Source organism: Rhipicephalus sanguineus, chromosome 1, assembly GCF_013339695.2.
Source record: "Rhipicephalus sanguineus isolate Rsan-2018 chromosome 1, BIME_Rsan_1.4, whole genome shotgun sequence".
NCBI lineage: Eukaryota > Metazoa > Arthropoda > Arachnida > Ixodida > Ixodidae > Rhipicephalus > Rhipicephalus sanguineus.
Window position 1 is genome coordinate 39,873,559 of NC_051176.1, and position 20,947 is coordinate 39,894,505.

Consider the following 20,947-nt stretch of genomic DNA (forward strand, 5'->3'; position numbering starts at 1 on the left):
GTTATGACTTGTCATTTATGTTCGTCGTACAGTCATGTTACGCCATACCAATTTTGGTGTACATTCGATTAACCAAGCGACCAGGAGAGCCCAAAGTCGTAGGCGGCTAGATAGATAGATAGATAGATAGATAGATAGATAGATAGATAGATAGATAGATAGATAGATAGATAGATAGATAGATAGATAGATAGATAGATAGATAGATAGATAGATAGATAGATAGATAGATAGATAGATAGATACGCTCAAAGTCGCAGAAGTTCGCTAAGAAATGCTTCGCATTTAAAAAAAAACTGTATTGGTTCCTGCGAAATTTACGCTTGCTGAAGACCTTTTTTACGCTGAGCATAACTTATTGACAGGCACGACAGACGCAAGGTGTAATGAAGGTAGGAGCTAAATATGTTCGAACAGACGCGCTCCGAAGAACAAATGCGAATGAAAAGGCGCACAACGTCATCGGATTTCCTTGGAAGTTACCCGACAATTTCTTTTATGCAGCTCATTCCAGACAAGCATTTTGTATCTCGTACAGGAAGCTTCTTTTAAGTATAAAAATGGACCGTAAGCACGAAGTGCATAGGAGGGGCTTGTCCTAGGGTGCGAGTTCACTCATTACTTGCTTTCGGAAAAACTGGTTTTCAGCCACAAAAAAGACTTTCTAAGTAAAGCATGAATATGGAAAATATGTACAAAGGGATGCACTTCCCAAATTTCAAAGAAAAAAAAAACGGTGATTTTTTTAAATTTTGCCTTACTCTGTGCCCTTAATATAATCAAAACGCTTCGCTCATAGCAGTTATTTGTCTTGTACGAATGGGACAGATGAAATTTCTTTTGAACTCTTAATATCCGGCGTTAAACTGTGTAGACAACCGTTGGCTATTTATTTAGAAACCAAACAGCGGCACTTTGAAGCTTCACGAATGCATGCCCACTGCTGTTTACATGCCAGCTCTGTCATCGGGCCCAATCTGTCCGTATTTCCAAACAGGATGCAACCAAGTGATTTTACCGTATTGCAAAATGGCAGCTCGTACAATCAACACGTCTAATGGCAGATGCTCACGTAAATATTCCCCTTACGTTATTCATACGACTTGACTTCAAAAGCACTTGACTTCATTGCAATGCACACTTATGTTGTGTATGTTTGCATCGAGGTTCATCGCAATTCTTGTTTGCGTTCCGCGACTACAGCCGCAATAGTTCACTCGAGCCGTACCGACCAATGGGCTTAGGGCAGCATGCATACTCCGTGCGCGACGTTCGTTGAAAAAAGCGTGAATATTGAAATACGTATAATTTAATAACGCTCGAAAGTAGTTTCGATCGTGACCAACTCAATGAGGTCCTATTTGCTTATTTACCTACACCCTTCCGAAGCTAAAAACGCAGAGATTAACTGCGCTGAAGGGCACTAGGAGGCGCTGGAAACGCCGTTTTTTTTTCATAGTAGAGCAGGAGTATCACAGCGTTTTACTCTCTCATGTCAGAAGAGTATACGGCCTTCCACTCTCAAAGTGGAGCGTAAAGCACATTTCACTCTTTGCTTTCATACAGAGTGAACCCTGCATTTCACTGCATTCGATTCTTTGCGAGAGTAAAACAATGCTCTGAAGAGTAACTCAGCTGTTTTACTCCTGCGATACCCTCACCAGTTTTTAGAGTGAAGCGCAGCTGATCCAAACACTGCCCTCGATTTATATCAGCTAATGGCCAATAGCATGCTACCTGCTGTTTGATGTCAAACAGCAGGTGCCAGCAGCTCCCAAGAGTGTGAACACAGGCCTCTGAATGAAAAGAGGGCACCTGATAAAATGGCAGCTTAATGATCCGCTTGTAAACTCTCCTTGTCGAGCACGACTGCAAGATTTGGCTGAGCTGTTCATAGCAGTGGTTGCTATTCAGAGGATGTGTTTTTTCACCAAACAAGATGGGTACTTCATAACTCCTTTACATGTCACTGTCTAATCAAAAAGTTGAGCATTTCACTTGCACCCACATTTTCCTCTATGCCACAGTGAAGGGGAAACATCTACCCGTAAAAGGCTGTGCGGTAACCTACAGGCTATCTGGGTTGCTGTACACACTTGGACTATGTAAACTCCCGACTATATGAATGCAACTTTAGGGCACTGCTACAGTGACTATACTCGAAACTCGAACTGAAGCATCTCATGATGCAAGCGCCGAGGCAGCCATGGAAAATGAACAATCGAACCCGCGTACCTTATCCATGTAGACGTCGCACGAGCGACGCGTGATGTACGGCTGGCCCGTCGTGCTGGTTACGGAACCGTGTCCATACGGCGTAGAGATGCGCACAGGTGTCGAGGTTGTGACAGTAACGCCCTGCGACTTGCCGTCCTCAGCGCCGTAGTCCAGGTGCGAGGACCCCGGTGGCCCCGGCAACTGCGATGGAGGCGGAGGCGCCGGCGATGTTCCCAACGCACACTTGATCTGTCGGGCCCGCACTGAGAAACCACGTCGCGTCGTGGCTACGTTCGAGTGGAAATGCAGTACCATGTCACTGCCCAGGAACGGGATCACGTCTGCAGAAAGATTGGCAAAATAACTGAGCATGTAATACCGAATGTAAATGAACAGTGGGAGACGCAAACAGGGAAAGGTAGACAGTTAAAACTATATCGCTCGGCTTATATTTCGTATCCGCCACCAGCACTCCGTGATAGCTCGAAACCTCACGTCACGCTCCTGCGCCTGTCTGCTACGGGATGCAAAGCAATCCACGAGGAAGCCCATCACATAATTACATGCACAGACTGCTTCTACGCGATTAGGCAGAACCAAAGCACAGAAATATTTCTGCTTCTGAATATTTGTCGCCGTTAGTCCTTCGCTTTTGGTCAAAAAGTTTAGGTCCGCCCCAACATCGCTTCTCGGTCACATGGCAATACAAAAACGCAAAAGTCGCCCCATCAAAATGATGTTTTCGCAATAAACAACGAATTATTACGCCGAACAAAACTGCAATGTCTTTGTAATAGCTGGCGAGTGCGGCATTCTGAACAGAACATAAGTTGGCTGCTCGCCAGTCGTCTTGGTGCTGGCAACACAGCGCTGCGGCGCCAATGGATTCACTAGAGTGCTTATTTGGCCCAGTTGGTACGTGTTCATAGAAAAAGAGAAACAGCGCGAACCACAGGGCAACAGAACACCCCAATAGGACAGTCCACATGACACGCCGCAAACACTCCGCAGGACACCCTACCGGACGCCCCAACAGCGCTTGATCCGGCTCTGTCCTGTGGTTCGCGCAGTTTCTAGCTCTCTATGTCCAATAAATTGGATTCCTTTTGCGTGTAATAAATGATTTAGTGGCATAGTACAACGCTCTCGAGCCGTTTCTGTGCGTATGCGACATCGCCTTTAGAAGTGTAGCTCGCTGAGAGTTTTTAGCACCTTAATTGCAAGACGTCGCTGTAGCTGTAAGCCGCCGCCAGGTAAGCAAGGGGACGCAGACCAATCGGAGACGCAACCCTCTTCAGCTTTCGCGAGCTCGCCCCAACTAAAGCCATGCGCAATTTAACGACTTCTGTCAGCTAGGGAGATAAAATATTATGAAAGCATGACAGCGCTGGAAGATACGCACGAGAGACACACACGGCACGAGCTTCCCGTTCGTCTCTCTCTTCCGTATCTTCAAGCGATCCCTTTATCCACCATACATCTACCAACCAGCCCAAAAGGCCGTGCCTATTAGATAGGTACAGCTATGTCAATCGCACTGCGTAGCAGGCAATGCTACTGTAGACAAGAACAGCGTTTGATGGGGCTGTGCAGAAAAAAGTTGCTGGCTTTCACATGTGCCTGCGTCGGAGGTGGCACAATTTAGGCGACACGCAGAACGGAAGAGCTTTAAGCTCTATCCGCCTCGTGCATCGGTATGGTGGCGCCACCGCTCGGCTCCCCTGGTGACTAGCGAGGAGAAAGGAAGATGTGCCCTCTCCCAACCCCCCATAGGATCCCATGCATTTTGAATCAAGTTTGCGATTTCGTTGCGCAAAAACAAACTAGCGCCATCTCTCGACAATACTCCACACCGACGACGCAACACGTCTTCTTGCTTCCACCGACTGGCCATGCTCCAAGCTAACTCCTCTCTCCACTTTCTTTTATTTCTTTCGGTGGCCGTGAGAGCGCGCGCTGTGCACTGTGCTGTAGCGTACCCGACAAGACCGGCTGGGCTCGTCGCGTCTTCCTTGAACGTTGCAACGTTAATATTGTGTTAAGGCGGTGGCCACACGTCGGATGACGAGCCCTGATTTCGTTCAGCTGCCATCTCATCAACGGCAATGTTTCAGACGCCTCAGTTGTGTACTTTTGTCCGTTGGTTGCGGGACAAGATGGCCTCCTGCAAGACCGCGTTTTTCCAAGTCAGCTGTGTGTGTAGTTCTCGGCGTCGTAGCAGTTTGATGACGCGAGGACGTCAACTGGTGCTACATCGTGGGAACCGCTGAAGTGACTGCAAGCTTGACGACATTGTGCCAGAATATTCTAGCGTACTGTACGCGCACGATTGTGCTACACTTAAAATACCGCGCTTGGCCTCGAGCGTCAACCTGGTACGCCTGTGTGCAACAGGCGTGTTGTTATCGTTGTTGCGTCGGTTAATATTGAATTGCAATTGGAATACCGTTTTGGCAAAGGTAAGTGAAGCTGTAAGTAGTTGTTCTGCTATATGCTCGCTACTCCACGAACATTACTTCTAGAATCGCATTTTATTTTGAGCTGCACGTACCAAAGGAGAATCTAGCATACGAGATACATTGCACGCGTGCGCATTTCCTATATAAATCTGAGTAATGCCACGGGTGCGCATTTCCTGTATAAGTCTGAGTAATACCATGCTCAATTTAAAGCGCATGTGTTAGAGGATTGTGGCTTCAATGGTGAAAGTGATTAGATATTCCGAATTATGTGATTGCAATGCAGTTAGAACTTTCTCATATGTTAATACGGTCTGTGAACAAAAAAAAAAACGCTGTGTGAATGTTTGTTGGTCATTTGCTACAGTACTTTCACGCATTATTATGCAGCTGTGTGACGGCTGTTAAAACGTTCAGCAAGTTAGATTTTGGTTTTCTTGGCCTAGTTGAGTGCTACGAGTGTTGGGCGAAGATAAAATCGCGTGTCTTTTGTGCGTTTCTTAAGCAGGCATACAGCCGTAATAGTCATTGTTGTACTGTTTGGGGTGTTCAATAAAACAAGAATGCTGTTTTGTACTGCAACAATTTTTATTTCATCTGTGTTAACAGATCACGCAAACAACTTGGACACATGCACGTAAGAAACGTACGCAGTGCATCGCGCGCACGCATTAAAAAACGGGCCTGTCATTTTAAAACAAATAATATAGAACAATGGACGTAACAGACGGCATGGTTGTCTAGTGGAGCAGCGTCGGCAGTACAAATATCAAACCAGAATGAAACATGAATAGAAAAACGGAGAGTAACAGGCGCTTTACCCACGGCTTCTCTGAGCCGCGCAGATCCACCTATCGCCACCGTCCGCCGTTGGTGGCGCCACCAGTACCACTGAAAGCAGCAGCGCACGAGGCGGATAGCGTCCCGATCGTCTTGCAGCGGATTACTGAAAGCGGGGTGATGTAGGAAGAAGAAACGCATGCGTGCACAAGTGCACAGCCCGAGATCATTGTGTGCCTAAGACCATTTGAAACATAATTTGAATATATATGCTGAAGAACTGCAACAATGCCTTCGTCGCCGTATACTACTACGATGAATTGCGAGATCGGCATTAAAAAAACTTCGTTTTGACGTTGGTACGGGGTGAACGCGAGGTCTAGTGCAATCGCAAGCGATCGCTTTTAAGCACGGATGACAACAACAGCGCGTGAAGGTTGGCGGGTCTCATCATCTAGTGACCGTATTCTATCGCGCGTACCGTTGTCGAGATTTATCAGCCATTCCACTACGAAAGGCTTCATTCGAAAAGGTGACTGCGACGAAGCAGGGAGTCTCACGTTGGTACAGTGAGATACAAAGGTAATCCACTTTGCGTGAACGCTTTTTTCGAAGCTCACGCAGATAACGTTACGTCTCGTGAAAGCATCTAGCGTCATGTGACCTCGACAACGGTATCGGTTGCTGTGTGCGGTGCAGGAACTGGCCGAGAAGCGCAATCGTTATATCATCCACGGGCCCTTATACGTGCCGGATGAGGCGACTACAGCAACACACGGTATGAGGAATGGACTTGTGTTTTCTTGTTCTTTTGTTGTTGTCCTTTACTGTCAAGATGTTACATTGCTGCTGTGCTTGGTGTCACGTCGTTACATTTAGTAAGCCCGCGTCAAAGCATTAAATAAATTATTAGTTTAATTTAATTGTTGTGGTTGAACGCCCCAAAACCGCGATGTGATTATGAGGGACGCCGTAGTGGAGCGCTCCGGAAAATTCGACCTTCCGGGGTTGTTTAACGTGCACCTAAAAATCTAAGTACACGGGCCTCAAGCATTTTGGCCTCTATCGAAAATGCGGCCGCCGCGGCCGGGATTCGATACCGCGACCTAAGGGTCAATAAATAGATGTATGCCCTCAGGCGGACCATGTGCTGGTAATTCTGGTTTCCAGCAACCTTTGACCATCTCATTTCTGTCGAATGACTGGCAGAAACCGCACAGCCCTCTAATGTATATTTAGACCGGATATGAAGTAATGCTTTACCTTGGATAGAAGGCTCACAAGACATACATTGTTTGACGGGGCAGTCACTCGGATGTGCGATGCTCTGAAAGCCTCATCTGAAACTCATCAGTCAGACAGCACGTGTGTTGCCATTCAGCGCCCCATCACACGCTCCATAGAGGGGTGATAGGAGCTGCACTGAAGTCGCCCAAGTTTTCAATGAAGCGCGAAGGGCAATAGCAACACCAACCGTTCATTATTGAGCCCATGAAGGGACGAATGTGCCGCCAATTGTCGACGGCTATGGCTGGTATTTAGGGACAAGCAGTGACATCATATAGGTCTTTCAAGTTATTCAGCTATGAAGGAAACCTCATGCCAGACTTACTGAACATGCCTTCAAATTGCTGGGAATTATTGAACTGCTAAAAATGTCATATGAGCATATTGTACACGTTTTAGCGAAGTCATTAGAACATATTAGCAAATTTGTTAATTCCCGCTGCACGCATAGCCTTCTTATTTGGAATATTGGGCAGAATAAGTGCTGGCAGACTCACACGAGTGGTCTGCAGGCAGAGAACCGCAGTGTCGCTGTCCACCGAACTCGAGGTAGTCGTACTGGCATCCCGGCGACGACTCGATATCGAAAGAAGCGAACACAAGCTCCAGGTGGCAAACGTCCTCTCCGGCCTTTGTGATCACGTACCGGCAGTCTTGGTTGTCCAGGTAGTGCGACGGATAGTTGGGACTCTGCACGTAGAACTCGCGCTGCCTGTCGAAGCGCTGGTCGCAGCGAAGCGCTTCCTTGGGCGGACCTGCCGGCAGGACTGCATCGCCAAGGAAATTGGAGTTAAAGGATGGACACAGGCTGAAATGTAAAACTAGCAGTTTATCATCCTGATGCTCCAGAAAAATACTATAGCGTTTTTTTCAACGTACAATACAAAATGATGAGAACATTCCTTTTTGAGACTTGACGATACACAACAAGACCGTGAGCAAGGCATAAGAACCCATGTGCCACTATGCCATCGTTAAAGAGACTGGCAAGCGCTCTTAGTTTGCCATGAGGTGGGGTGGAAATGAAAACCGTATAAATTACAATGATACAGTTGATCGCACTGTTCGCGACTTGAGTAGGAATATTAAATTGTCATCAAAAGGCGCAAAAAACGTTATGTACCGGCGTGTGGGCGACTGAACACTGGGGGCATTCAGAATGATGCACGTAGTCAGCTATTATTTAGTGTCCCCATACTTACTACTCCAAATTCCAGTATTTATGTCGAATAGACATCAGCGCTTTATTCTATGCGCACTTCGTGGTAAGAAATATTTCGAGTTAAGTTCACGCTGACAAGCGGCGTTCCCTTCGCAACAACGTGCGGAAGGAAGACTATTGAAAAATCTAGGCATCCCCCGCCCCATTACATGTGCGCGCCCTTGAGTGATTTTGCACGCACGCGAGTTTACCGGTGAGTACGCGTGGTCTTCCTTTGACATATGATCGTCAATTGACTCATTTTCCTGTAAATTGAATATACCAGCACTACTTAAACAGCACTACTTCTTACACATCCTACCACCCGCTCAATATCAGCGTATAATCGCTACCGCGCTCACCCGTCACTGTTTTCAGCGGGTTTCCAGCGTATGAATTGATTACCGCACAGATGGACAAATTCTAAAAAACAAACGTTCCATGGCGTTTTCCGCCTTCCCAATGTGTGATGAGGCACTGATCCGTAAAGCCTTCCGTCGCACTAAAATAACGCTTACATACCATAAAACTTGGTCATCATTCCCTTTGAGAGAGTTACAGAAACGCGCGATCACTCTTCCGAAGTGAGCATGCAGGTTTTCCGGTTTATGAGGGGCACGCCCTGTGTTTTCGGGTATACAAAATGCCGCTGCCCAAATGGTGCCGCCGTACTTTGCCCCATTTAGCTTACCGCGGCCCTCATTCTGCCCATAGCAAACTTGGCGTCCACAGCAGGTGTAGCTGCATTGTTTTTGATCGCAGGCATTAAGCAGCGCTTGCCTTATACTACAAGAGTTTTATATTTTAAGAAACTACTTATACGAGCTGATTATAAGAAGTAGCAGATGTTGTGAACGCAGCGGTGCGAGACTGCTGCGGTTTTACGTCCTAAAACCACGATATGATTATGAGGGACATAGTAGTGGAGGGCTCCGGAAATTTAGACCACCTGTGGTTCTTTAACGTACACCTAAATCTAAGCACACGGGCCTCTAGAACTTCGCCTCCATCTAAATTCGGTCGTCGCGGCTGGGATTCGATCCCGTGACCTTCGGGCTAGCAGTCGAGCACCATAGCCACTAGGCCACAGCGGGGGGTTGGTGCTAGATTACGGGAATCGCCCTATAATGTAAAGTGTTGAGGGCACGGTTGAACAGCAGTGCTCTATTCCTTCTCTTGGGCGGCTCGGCAGCGTGTTCCTTTTCGTTTCACGCGGTGCCAGTTTGAGAATGTCGTACCAACACGCTCAGTCTTCAACACTAGTTGAATGCTTAAAATTTCAGCAAAATGATCTCGCTTCACGCCGGATTGTCTCCACATATGTGCACCTGACGTGAAACTGAGCAACCGCGTTTACTGAATTTAAACACTTGACGACCAGATGTTCAGTACAGAGGGAGGAAGAAATTATGCATGTTGGGACACCAGCTCAGCATGAAACCATTCTTTTATAGTTTGAACACCTTCTATTGCCGCTATATACGCAACCTCTGGCCTGGCATAATTGCGCTGATCGCGGGAGCCCATAGTTCTCACTTGCTATTGTTTCTTTTTCTTTGTTTTGCGCCACTACATGGCAATACCGCTAATCGAGTTACACTTCCCACGCAGATGCACCCCGAAATGTGTGAGGAGATTTTGAAGGAGAGAACACTGGCATCTACGTACAACATGGTTTGCTATAAAGCGCAGTCGTGTCAGTGACCGGGCAAAGGGCACGGCTTTTCGAGGAGAGATCGGTTATTATTTGAAGCTTCATGAGGTTACATAATATTCTGCACTGTTTACCTAGAAATACAGTTTGAAAATACATTTCTTACTCCTTGTATAATATTTTCTGGTGCCGTTAACCATTTCTGTAGTATAACCCAACCGGCAAATAAGTTGGCTTGGTGCGCTTCACGCCGAGTATAGTCGTAAGCAGTACTACATGGAACACCGAGAGAGATAAGATTCTTTAATGAAATGCCCGGAGAGGTTAGCCTGGTTTGTCGCCTGGCTTGCTACTCCAGGTGTCGGGTGATTATGGTATATACAATGATCACATATACACCATATACACACAAATAGTACATACAGTCACAAACACACATATATACATAAGAAGAGTGCTTCACAGGCTTTGGTCAAGCTGAGTGTTTCTCAAAAACGCCAACAGCGCTTTTGTGCTGCGCATCGCACAACTGCTGTCTTGCCACGGGCCGAGAAGGTGCCGCAGCTCCAAGCTCGAGCCGCGTTGCAAATGAAGTGCCTCCTTCAGAATCTGTCGTTCTGCGTCGTAATGGGAACAGTCGCAGAGTACGTGGTTTAGGTCTTCCCGAGTGTTACATGTGGTGCACGTGGGTGAGTCCGACTGCCTGATCTTGTGCTTGAAGTATTTCGTGTAGGCAACGTCGAGTCTCAGCCGATGAATGCAAGCTTCATCTTGTCTGGTTAATCCCTGTGGCATATGAAAGCTACACGTCGGGTCTATTCTGTGCAGCGGTCCGTACTGGTCGTTGGCATCGCTCCATATTGTTCTCTGCAGATTACGCGCGAACGCAGACACCAGAATCGCTGCGTCTTTTCTTGAAAAAGGAATTTCAATTTCCTCAGATGCTGTGTCATGCGCAGCTCTGGCAGCGGAGTCAGCTCGAACATTCCCTTCGATGCCGCCGAATTTGTGTTTAATCAACGCTTACTTGCAATGTGCCGATATTAATGTAACTTACTGAATTGCACGAGATACATTTCCGCTTGAGAATTTAATGTAAGGAATACTTCTGCGTTTTCCAACTGCCTTTAGCCGCTGTGACCTTAAAAGAGCCATTTCAGCGTTGCTCCTCGTATTGCTCACGACTGGAAACAGCGAGAACTGCCATATCAGAGTCTCGAGCTGTAAACGCCATGAAAATAAATTAATTTTAACATGGTTGAAACAGTGCAACCGGCGGCTAGGCAAGAGAAGTGCAGGCGACGCCCCGTAGTGTCGTGACGCTGTCAGATACGTTGAAAGCAAGTCAACTGGCCCAGGCTCAAGTTGGTTCATGGATTTTCCTTGTTTTTTTTTTAGCCTTCGCAAGCTGATTCAGGTAGGCGCACGAGCCTTTTGCAAAGATGCATTGTGAATACGAACTATATACTACAGAGCTGCTAGTTTACGTTTATGTGTCGCTGTTCAGCGCTCCTAGCCAATTAACATGTTCCTTTTTTTTAACTGTCGAGCGATTTAAAGGACCGCCCTGTCGTCGTATCATGTATTGCGTTGGTGTCACGCAGGTCCCACGTTCGATACACATAAGCCGAGCAGGCTTCCCGTCTGGAACGCCGGCGCTTGCTTGCCCGCGAACGCCAGCGTCGCCGAAGGGCTGATTCGTCTGTCCGAGCCACAGAAACGACAGCGAAACGCCAGCGGCGGGAGTTAGACACAGATCTACAGAAGAGAGAAGTGGACGCCAGCGCTGGGAGTTACACGCACCGCGCTCGGAGCAGCAAACAGTAGAAAAACAGTAGAACGGAGACCATAGAGGAGGAAATAGAAAGTCGCCAAACAAATCAGATAATCACACGAAAATAACAGAAAAGGATAGAAAATATCACATAATCACACGAAAAGAACACAAAAGAACAGTTAAACACAAGGGAAACACAGGCGAATCAATGCTACGAGGATAGTTTTCACTTGGGGAAGAACTGGCTTATAGTTTTTCCTTTTTTTTTTTTTCCAGCAAGCATAACATATCAAGGTATAACTGGTAATGAGCCACCATTGCCTTATTTCTAACGACACGCTACAAGCGAGTAGCGTGCATTGTTCATCCAGGTATATACTCACTGCCACTGGCCACCGTGGTGGTAGCGGCGGTGTCGACGGGGTCACGGTGCGCCGCGCCGCAGGGAACCTGGTGGAAGCGCACGTGGAAGCCCTTGCCGGACACTGACTCGTCCGTCTTGAACACCATCACGGCGTTGCCGTCTGTGTCGTACACCATGCGCTCTGGGGCGACAACAAACGACGGACAACACAGCGTTACACACTCGAAGAGGAGGACCGCACTCTCGTTCAAAGCTATTTATACTACACTATACAACTGTTCGATATATGCTATGGCATACTGCACTACACGAGGAATGTGTGTTGAGATGTGGTCGAATTAAACGTTACCGAAAACCGCTGCCGCCTCAGCTGCTTGGTGTTTAATTAAATTACGCCTATAAAAACAACGCCGGCTATTGGCGCGCCTGGTGGCCGCGCATGCACTCGTCCCTCAAGAGATTGAAACGTTTTTTTCACACCGGCACAAGTTCCGCGTGGGTGCTATTACTTTACGGCAGCGTTTGTCGCCACTTTGAAAGTTAATGCTACTTATAAAAAGCCGCCATATTTTCAGGACTTCCCGCCTCGGGGCACGTGAGCACGTTGCATGGACGTTCAAATTCGCGGCGCCCAGCCCGCAGGCTAATGGTAAGAAGAAATCGCCATCCACGGGACTGAAGCAGAACGCTATATGAGATTATTCCTTTCGGTACCCTCAAAATCTTTAAATTCGCAATAATTGGTATCACGCTATACCGGATATACAAAGCGGCTGTTCATTAGCATCGCCTTCAGTCACTCATGCCGCTTAGAATGAGCAGGTAAACGGAGGTCCTACTGTCATCAGCGCGAACTCTAATTATTTATCAACTGAGACTTATTGGAGAAACTTGCACAGCCGCTTTCCGCATACTCTTCTGGAGGGCACAACACGCTCCTAAATGGCGCCCCGAAATTCAGCACCAGAGAGGTAACTTCGACACTAGCCAATCCCTTGAGGGGCGCGCTCTGTGACGTCCCGCGGAACTGGTCGATTGAAGAAAATGTTTTGTTTTAAAGAGAATTACTTTTTGTAAAAATACGGGGAAAGGGAAAGTTACTCCGCGCTGATTTACAACTGGTGCACCGGGTTTCTTGGTGAAAAAAACAGAGAAACTGCGTCGTGCCACGGCTTCCCAGGCCGACCAAGGGTTCAATTAACTTCTCGTAAACGAAGTAATTTGTGAGTTGCTTGATCGCTGCTGGAAATGAGGGACACGGTTGGTGCCTTTTCTCGGCGGTCGTCCACTCCGCGCCGCGCAACTGAATGGGCATCGGAAATTTTAAAAAATAAAACAAGGAAAATAAACACCTAGCGTTTCAGTTGAAACTCGATGTAGCGAAGTGATTGGGACGCTCCAATTATTTCGTTAAATCGGCAAGTTCGTAAAATCTAGAAAGTGATTTTTCGGCTCTTCGAAATCTAAAATTGTGACATTGCGACAGCCAAAAGCTACTAAACTGTAAATTTGAAAAACTCCAAGGTGGGACTAAAATGATTTTCTTCGTATAGCGCCCCGCGGGCGATACGCTGTGAAACAAAGTTGAAACTCGTTCTAGCGAAGTGATGGGGACGCTCGAATTATTTCGTTAAATGGCGAAGTTCGTAAAATCGAGGTAGGGTTTTTTCGGCTCTTCGAAATCTAAGGCTACCACGCCATTGCTCTTGCCACCAATCTACTCCTGCGCATGTAAAAAGTCCGCGAGGGTGGCTCTGACATGGAGCCTTCCATGTCACCCTAACATGGGGGGCACCATATCTGGGCGATGCAGGCCAGAAAAACGTTTACGTGAACCAATGACGGGCGAATAATATGCGGAAAACGAATGAAGTGATTGTGCGAGCAGGCCGAACCAGAAAGTTGCAATAATACGATTAGTGCTACGAAATCACAAAACCAACCACCGCCATTGTAGCACCATCCGGTACGTAAGAGCGCTACTGATTGCCGAGTCCATTGCCCCGTGCGTGGGCGCAGCGTGCAGCCTCATCAAACTAAAGCTGAGGCCATGAGTAGGGCGCCCAAAAGTTTTGATGCGATTAGAGCGCACGCTCGATGAAAAACGCGTATCTGCAAAATTAGAAGGAAATCATCGCGTTTTTACTCAGGTATTTCTGGAAAAAGTTAGTTAAGAAGAGTTTGGCGGCCAAGCTAGTTCGTTAATTCGGGTTGATGTTAACACTGAGACCTATGGATATTTGATGGGCAATCGCAATTTCTTAGTTAGATCGCGAACTTGGTAACATCGGGTTTCGTTAGAACGAGTTTTAACTGTGTAATGATGTCGTTGAGAACCATCAATTTCGTAAAATATCTTCCAAATGTAAGTTATACTCTAATAAGACTGGAAGTTCCGGGGCCCCATTTGGTTACATTCAAACGAACCAACTATATTCTGGAAGCCTGAATCTTTATTAGTGCACCCCTGAGAAGAAATTTTCTTTGTACATAACTGACAATTGTATTTACGCCAACGCCCACCGAGAATTAAGTTGCCTAGCATCGCTTGTGTCACAGTCACACTGACTCACACACCTCACTTATCACACAAATTGTACGAAGTAAACCCTTGCTATCCGTGCACCATAGAGCATAAGACTTTTGTCGGTATTTTTTTTTTTAAGTTTCTGTGCTCAGGTGTTTCGGTTTTCAGAAAGTTACACGGTCTATATTAGATCACAAGCCTCAAAGAATAGACGTGCGAAGGATGTTGACAGGTTTTGCGCTGGATGGCCGGCGGCTGCTGCAAGTATACAGGCGCGATGGAAAGCTAGAGTGGCCCTACTGGCTTTTCATTACCATCCAGGCCGCAACCGCTTGAAAAGAAATGCAGCACAGCGCCTAGAGGCCGTTCGCGTTTCCTTCCATCGCCACAGTGCATGTAACAACTCACTGCGCTGTCCCTTGAGCATGGTGCCGCAGTAACGGTCCCTGTCGATCTGCAGGAAGTCCCGGTCGCAGCGCGAAGACTTCTCCACGTCGAACTCGCGAAAGTGCATCTCGACAGCGCAGAAGGCGTCCGAGGGTCGGCTGATGGTCACGCGGCACAGCATGTTGCCCCGGTAGGCGGTCGGGAACCCGTAGCTGGTGATGTCGTCGCTCAAGCGATCCGTGCACATGTCGCACAGCGGTGGAGGCGGAAGCACTGCGCGGATAATACACGCATATAGGCATAGGCGTGCGCACGGTTCTCCACTAGAAGGGGGGGGGGGGGCAAGTTTCTTCGCGGCGCTCCCCCCTTTGTTGGTCGAGTCCTAAAGAAAACGAGCTCCGCAAAGGATGCAAAAATGAAAATGAAGCGATGAGGCGCTCCTCACAAAGACCTGCCGCTGGTCCCTGGCATTCTTAGGTAAACGTGGGAAGTAAACAGTGCAACTATCACCATTATCGCCAAAAAGCAGCATTAAAAATGACGTCACAGGTCCTACTGAGTAAAGATATGGGGCAGAATTAGCGGCCCACTTTTAGATTAATTATCCCCCCCGCTCCCCCGGTGCGCACGCCTATGCATATAGGAACCCACAGCAGAAAGGACCGCCACACAGCTCTTTATATAGCAGTGACTGTAGGGAACGTTTCAAATATGAGCGAGACTTCAACTGATGTTTAGTCGACATGAAGAACAGCTATATAGATTTCATTGCGCGCACGCAGGTACCACGTCAGAGACAAGGTTTCTCAAAAGAATTTCGCCGCCGCCTATCTGTACCGTCCGCTCACAGGTGGTTTCTGTTTACACAGATAGTCCCATTCTTTTTTGACAACACAACAGAAACATGAGCGGACGGTACAGATAGGTGGCGGTGCAATTCTTTTGAGAAACGTTGTCTGTGACGTGGTACCTGCGTGCGCGTAATGAAATCTATGTATCTGTGCTTTATGTCGACTAAATATCAGTTGAAGTCTAGCGGTTGTCCTGTGTCTTTTTGTATAGCCTTTGCGCCTGTTCGGTAGTATTATGGATGCATTCACACCATACCAGCTAAATCGATTAATGAGCGAGACATATGGTGAATGCATAAACGACCCCATTGGTATAGTATGTGAGTGCACCGTAAGAAAAGACGGCTCGTAACAGAGTGGAGAACGCAAGCTTCATGATTTAAAAATTAAGCGCGGAGGTGGGAGAAAGCGTGCCGTCGCATTATCCTTGTCTCTGCCGTGCTTACAACCGCAGGAACACTTTGCTCTGCCAAGTGATTTGTTAAGTCCCCAATTTTATCAAACGTAATGCAACCCTCAGGCAAAGATATACGTGTTCCATATATTATATGAGCGATGAACGAAAGAAGATCAACTGTAAGGGGGCTCGTTTTACTTTGTTAGACACAGCCTCGGTGAGAACCAAGAGACAATCAAGCGAAGGAAAAAAGAGCATCGGACACGTTATTCAAAGGTTGCATGTTTTGGTCCCCGCTGGAGGCAAGTTGTCTTTTCGTCCACTTTAATTTCTTCACGTTTATGTCGTAATTACTACAAATAACGCCCCCTGTACTTTCCTTGTCTTGATTGTCTGTTGGTTCTCACCAAGGCATAGCATGAAAGACAACATTATTTACAGCGACGAGTTCGAATGCAGTCCATGGCGGACGCTTTGTCCTTTCGGGAGGTTTTAGTTTTCATGAACAAACGCTCTAAATGGCTCGCAAGAAGTAGTCTAGCAGTGATCCGTCGAATGTCTGCAACTGGAGAGTTGGAAGCGTGACTGATCTGCCCGGGCCGCGCGATCCTCGAACGTCTGGTATGCCTTTGCAGCTGTGGATTGGGTAGTCGTAGAGCACTGATTATTATCGCTTGGTGAACATCGCTGTGAATGCTATAGCAGTAAACGGAATACTTACCACTTCCTGGGTAGCAGGTGGTGATCTGACGGGCCTTGATGTGGAAGCCGCGCTTGTTGTTCTGGCTGTCGCTGCTGAAGTGCATCAGTAGTTGATCCCGGTTGAACATAAACACCCCTGCAACATAGAACGGCGGCATCACAGCACATGTAGAAGTTTCGTTCTCCTTCGCTTCTCCATTTCTTCTTCATGCAATTTCTATGTGCGTAGAAGTGACCTGTGCGTTCACAGTGGCGGTAGCGCACAACGTTTAGGCGGCGTTAAGATGCACTGGCCTTATCTGTTATTCGGCACAATTCTCCATGCTAAAGTTTTGAAAAAAATATAACGCGATGTACAGCCTCGGCGCCTATTCATTTCACAGCAACGCGTTGCCGGGCTACTAGAAAAGCATCAAGAGCCCGAGGCTTGACAAAGGCACTCACGACATCCAATTAGAAGGAAGAAATACTGAACAATAACCGAACTGCATTATTAGCCGAATTGGTATATGTCTCAAGTTTCAAATTATGAAGCCAATCGAATGTAACTTTCTATGTTATTTTTTTTTCGCACTGACGAGTCTAACTATTTCTCTTCCGTTATCTTGAGTACACCACTGCCACTCACGCTTAAAACATTACAGCATATCCACGGGTGAATGATGAAGAGCTTGGGCGAAGCTCCTGCTGCAATCATGGTTACACCGTGAAATGTTCAGTGGTTTCGCCCAGCAGTAATCCAAGCGATACGCCGCTTTGATTACTGCACGCCATCTAGCGTGCAGGGTACCGCTGCTTTTTTTTTCTGTTTTTTTTTTCTTTTTTTGCACACATATTGCACACATCTCTATGGGACAGCGCCATCTAGTATATCGTCACCCAACTGCAGTTTGCATGCATCTCTATGGGACAGCGTCATCTATTGAATGATACGGGAGACGGGACGGCGGGGGCACGCCGGATGGAGCGACGACCGACCAGGTGATGCTATAAAGAGCTTCGCCCCTAAAAGATGACTAGCCTAGTGCCGCTGGGCAACTTTATGTCACCTCTAAGCAAATATGCCCGAGCAGCGGCCTTTTTTCCATTTTTAATCCTGTAAGAAATGGCTGCACAGGACCGCTGCTGAGTCACCTGCACTCTTACGAAACATCAGCAGCCAGGTGTGGCGGTTTCTATGTTTAGTATAAGGAAAGTGCCAGCGTGCAACTTCACTCGCGCTCTCTCTGCTATGGTCGATGAAGCCACCAGCCGCTGTACCCGATACACAGGCATGGTAGGCGGCATTGTCGCTGTTTCGGTCGAGGTCACCGTCTTTCCAGCGAGGAAGGAACATTGTGTTAACGCGCTGCTCAATCAGGGAAATGCGATGCGTCCCCTTGCACTTATCGCTGCGCTCGTACCTTGACGCCGAACGACCACTCAACAAGCCGCACGAGCCTATGTGGGCACAGGTCGTTTGCAGAATCACTAGGGCGTAGCGCAACTGTCAGTAATGTTAGTACTGTTGATTCGTAAGTATGAAACGGCACCACGAATAAGTAAGAGGAAATCACCAAGAACGCAAACCCAAGCGCCGACTCGCAGCTGAAATTTTATTCACTTGCGCAGAACACTCATATAGACGCGCACGTGGCTACGCAAACAAAAAGTCACAGTTTCGCCGCAACGGCGAAGCAATGAACGCGATAGCAACAAATTGGAATGTAACGCGAAGAACGAATAGCAGCTCGAAATTTCCAGCGGGTCACTCAAGCGCAAAGAACGCGCGAAAAGAACACACACAGGACGAGCGTGAACTATCAAGTGTCACAGCTCGACATTTAAAGCCCACTGCTCAAACCTAAAGAAGGACGCATGAAACGAACGCACAGGTGTACACAGGACGAGGGCGAACTAACAACTGTCACAGTTGTGACTTAATTTCGTTTGAACAGCGTGCTCGTTTCGCAAACGCGGCCGCTGCAGCGAGCGAAGTGTCCTTCGTACGCTCTGTAACTTCAGCGCGGACATCGCGGTGAAAGCACAAATCATGCAACCCCCCCTCCCTCCACGAGATAAGCGCACGCGCAGGCGACCACGCCCTGTAGGGCGAAGTGCACGGATGCGAGCGCGCATCGCTAGAAGTGGGGCGATGACCTTTAAAACGCGCCCCTCGCACACTTCGAGCTATCTCGCTGGTGAGCAAGAAAGCACGCTGAAGTAAATGGTGTATATAAAAAGGACTCTATTTTCATTGCAACGAACCATAAATATTGTTTCGTTGGATCATAATAGTACCTTGAATAGAAACCCACGCAAAAAAACTGCACCCCATTACATTTGTCCCGCGGTTCCGCGTCATCGGCAGAGGGAGCAACGAATGCTTGACTGAAGTCGGACTCTAAAGGAAAATGGCAGCTGAACTTTATTTGGTCACGCAAATCCAATATGCTTTAGACCATATTAAAGTTAAGACAATACAGTATGTAAATCCCAGAATGCAATTAGATATCTCAAAACACGTCACCACAGTAGCGATTCAAATGTGAAAAAATGCCTATTTTTCAGAGAGCGCTCCAATAGGCGCCGTGCGTTATTTATGGTAAGTCGTTGAACTCTAACCACGACAGCACAACTCTGGCAAACAAAAGGCTCATAAACTTTTTACGCGCAAGCGCGAATTCAATGAGAAAATCAGAAGTGGAGAGTAGTTATTATTGTTTTGTTCTTAGCTCAGTGACGCGGAGCGCTGCCGCAAACATGCGAGAAAACGCGCCTGTACATGAGCCGGAATTGTGGGGTCGGCAGTGTGACCAGTGGCAAGCTGATGCGTTACTCTTTTTGATTTCATATATGCCAAGGCTCGATAATCTTTCGAATTGTCTGGTCAAGATGTCTCGCAACGATGCTGGTTTCGCTGAAGTAAGGTGTGTTCTTCCTCTGTTCTCGTCTCGCTTTTCGTGGTGGCGTTTCATAGTTATGAATCCTTACTAACTCGCCTAATTGTCAGTCCTAATTAATAGTATACTTTGAAGATAACAAGCGCCTGACTCGAGGCCTAAATAAGGTGATAATACCAAGTGCGAGCCACCCACACGCGCACACGCTATTACGCAATCGTACACGTATACGTACGCAGCTATATCTAAATGTATAAGCTACTCGACAGCCCTCTTTATCACGGCATATTTTAACGAACAACAGTTGATTTGGAGCGGTGGTATTAATCAACACGGGCACGCACGCAAACGGGCACCGAGCTCCTTCTACGGTCTTGTTTCCTTGGCCCATTATATCAAGAGGAAAGTCTACGCATGATTTACCAGATGGACAACACTAACGATAGGGGCAATTTAGAAACACTGATAAGGCTCCTCTGCAACCATGTCGAAATAAGTACACTGTGCCATAGTCTCCACGCACCCCTCCCACCGCGTAAGTGCACGCTGAATAGACGAAGCGACTTACGCACTGCGCCGGGCGTTATGGATCCACACAGCTTCTGTCCGTCCACGTCCAGGTAGTCGTAGACGCAGCCATCGCTCTGCTCCAGTTCGAAGTGCTGGAAGGTGAGCTCGAGGCCGCACACGGAGTCCGTGGCCCGGCGGATGTAGTACCAGCACTTCTGGTTCGTCGCGTACGGCTCCGGGAAGCCCGGGCTCCACAGCTGAAACTCCTCCTGCGAGTGGCGCTCCTCACACGGACCCACTGTGCCGCGGGGAACGCGTTGATGCAGCTGGTAAGCTAAGAGGCAAGAGCTATAGAAAACGCAACGCAAAAGAGACCTCTTACGGCCGCTTCGAGGCCGATAATAGTCAGCTATGTCCTGTGTCCCTTTATATTACTGTTTTTCCACTAGAAAATGCTGGTCTTTTGCGTGCCAAGCGTACTCACTAAGCGCTAAGTGGTGAGGGTACACCTCTGCCAACATCATTTCCAGGTCAGCACTACTTAAAGAAGGCGCTGCGCCGTGCTCCCGACCGGGCTGCAGAAATTAGGCACCTTTTCCTCTTCAAACCACTACCACCACCACTTAATGCAGTGCTAGCAAGTACATGGGCTCCCCAGCGAACCTTGTACACGACGCCCCACGCTTGCCTTGGTTTGGTCTGCATGAATCACCTTCGGTACGCGAGTAATTTGAAGGTTGTGGGCATTGTCGTGCGCACAAAAAGAAAGGGTGGGGGCGGGGGGGTCAAGTCTTTCCGAATCCTTTATTCGATCGGACCTGTTCCGTCTCCGTCACCGCCACCGTGCAACACCTTTTGAGCATGGTCAGAAAACGCTGCCGATCGGTAGTCGAGGCTCCTGACAACACGTGAGCCAAACTATATAGCGCAGCACGCGACCTCGAATTTAGAA

The 20,947-nt window shown here is 47.7% G+C and overlaps 1 protein-coding gene across 1 annotated transcript in view; it reads right to left on the reverse strand.

Annotated features, from left to right (window-relative positions):
• LOC119382427 (cubilin) overlaps positions 1–20,947 on the reverse strand; it is a 126,283-nt gene that overhangs the window by 73,902 nt on the left and 31,434 nt on the right. Inside the window, exons 4-9 of the mRNA XM_049413133.1 lie at positions 20,054–20,293; positions 16,623–16,739; positions 14,675–14,926; positions 11,759–11,920; positions 7,241–7,498; positions 2,236–2,558 (exon numbers count right to left, since the gene is read on the reverse strand). Coding sequence (XP_049269090.1) covers positions 2,236–2,558; positions 7,241–7,498; positions 11,759–11,920; positions 14,675–14,926; positions 16,623–16,739; positions 20,054–20,293 — 1,352 coding nt within the window. The remainder of the gene's footprint in view (positions 1–2,235; positions 2,559–7,240; positions 7,499–11,758; positions 11,921–14,674; positions 14,927–16,622; positions 16,740–20,053; positions 20,294–20,947) is intronic.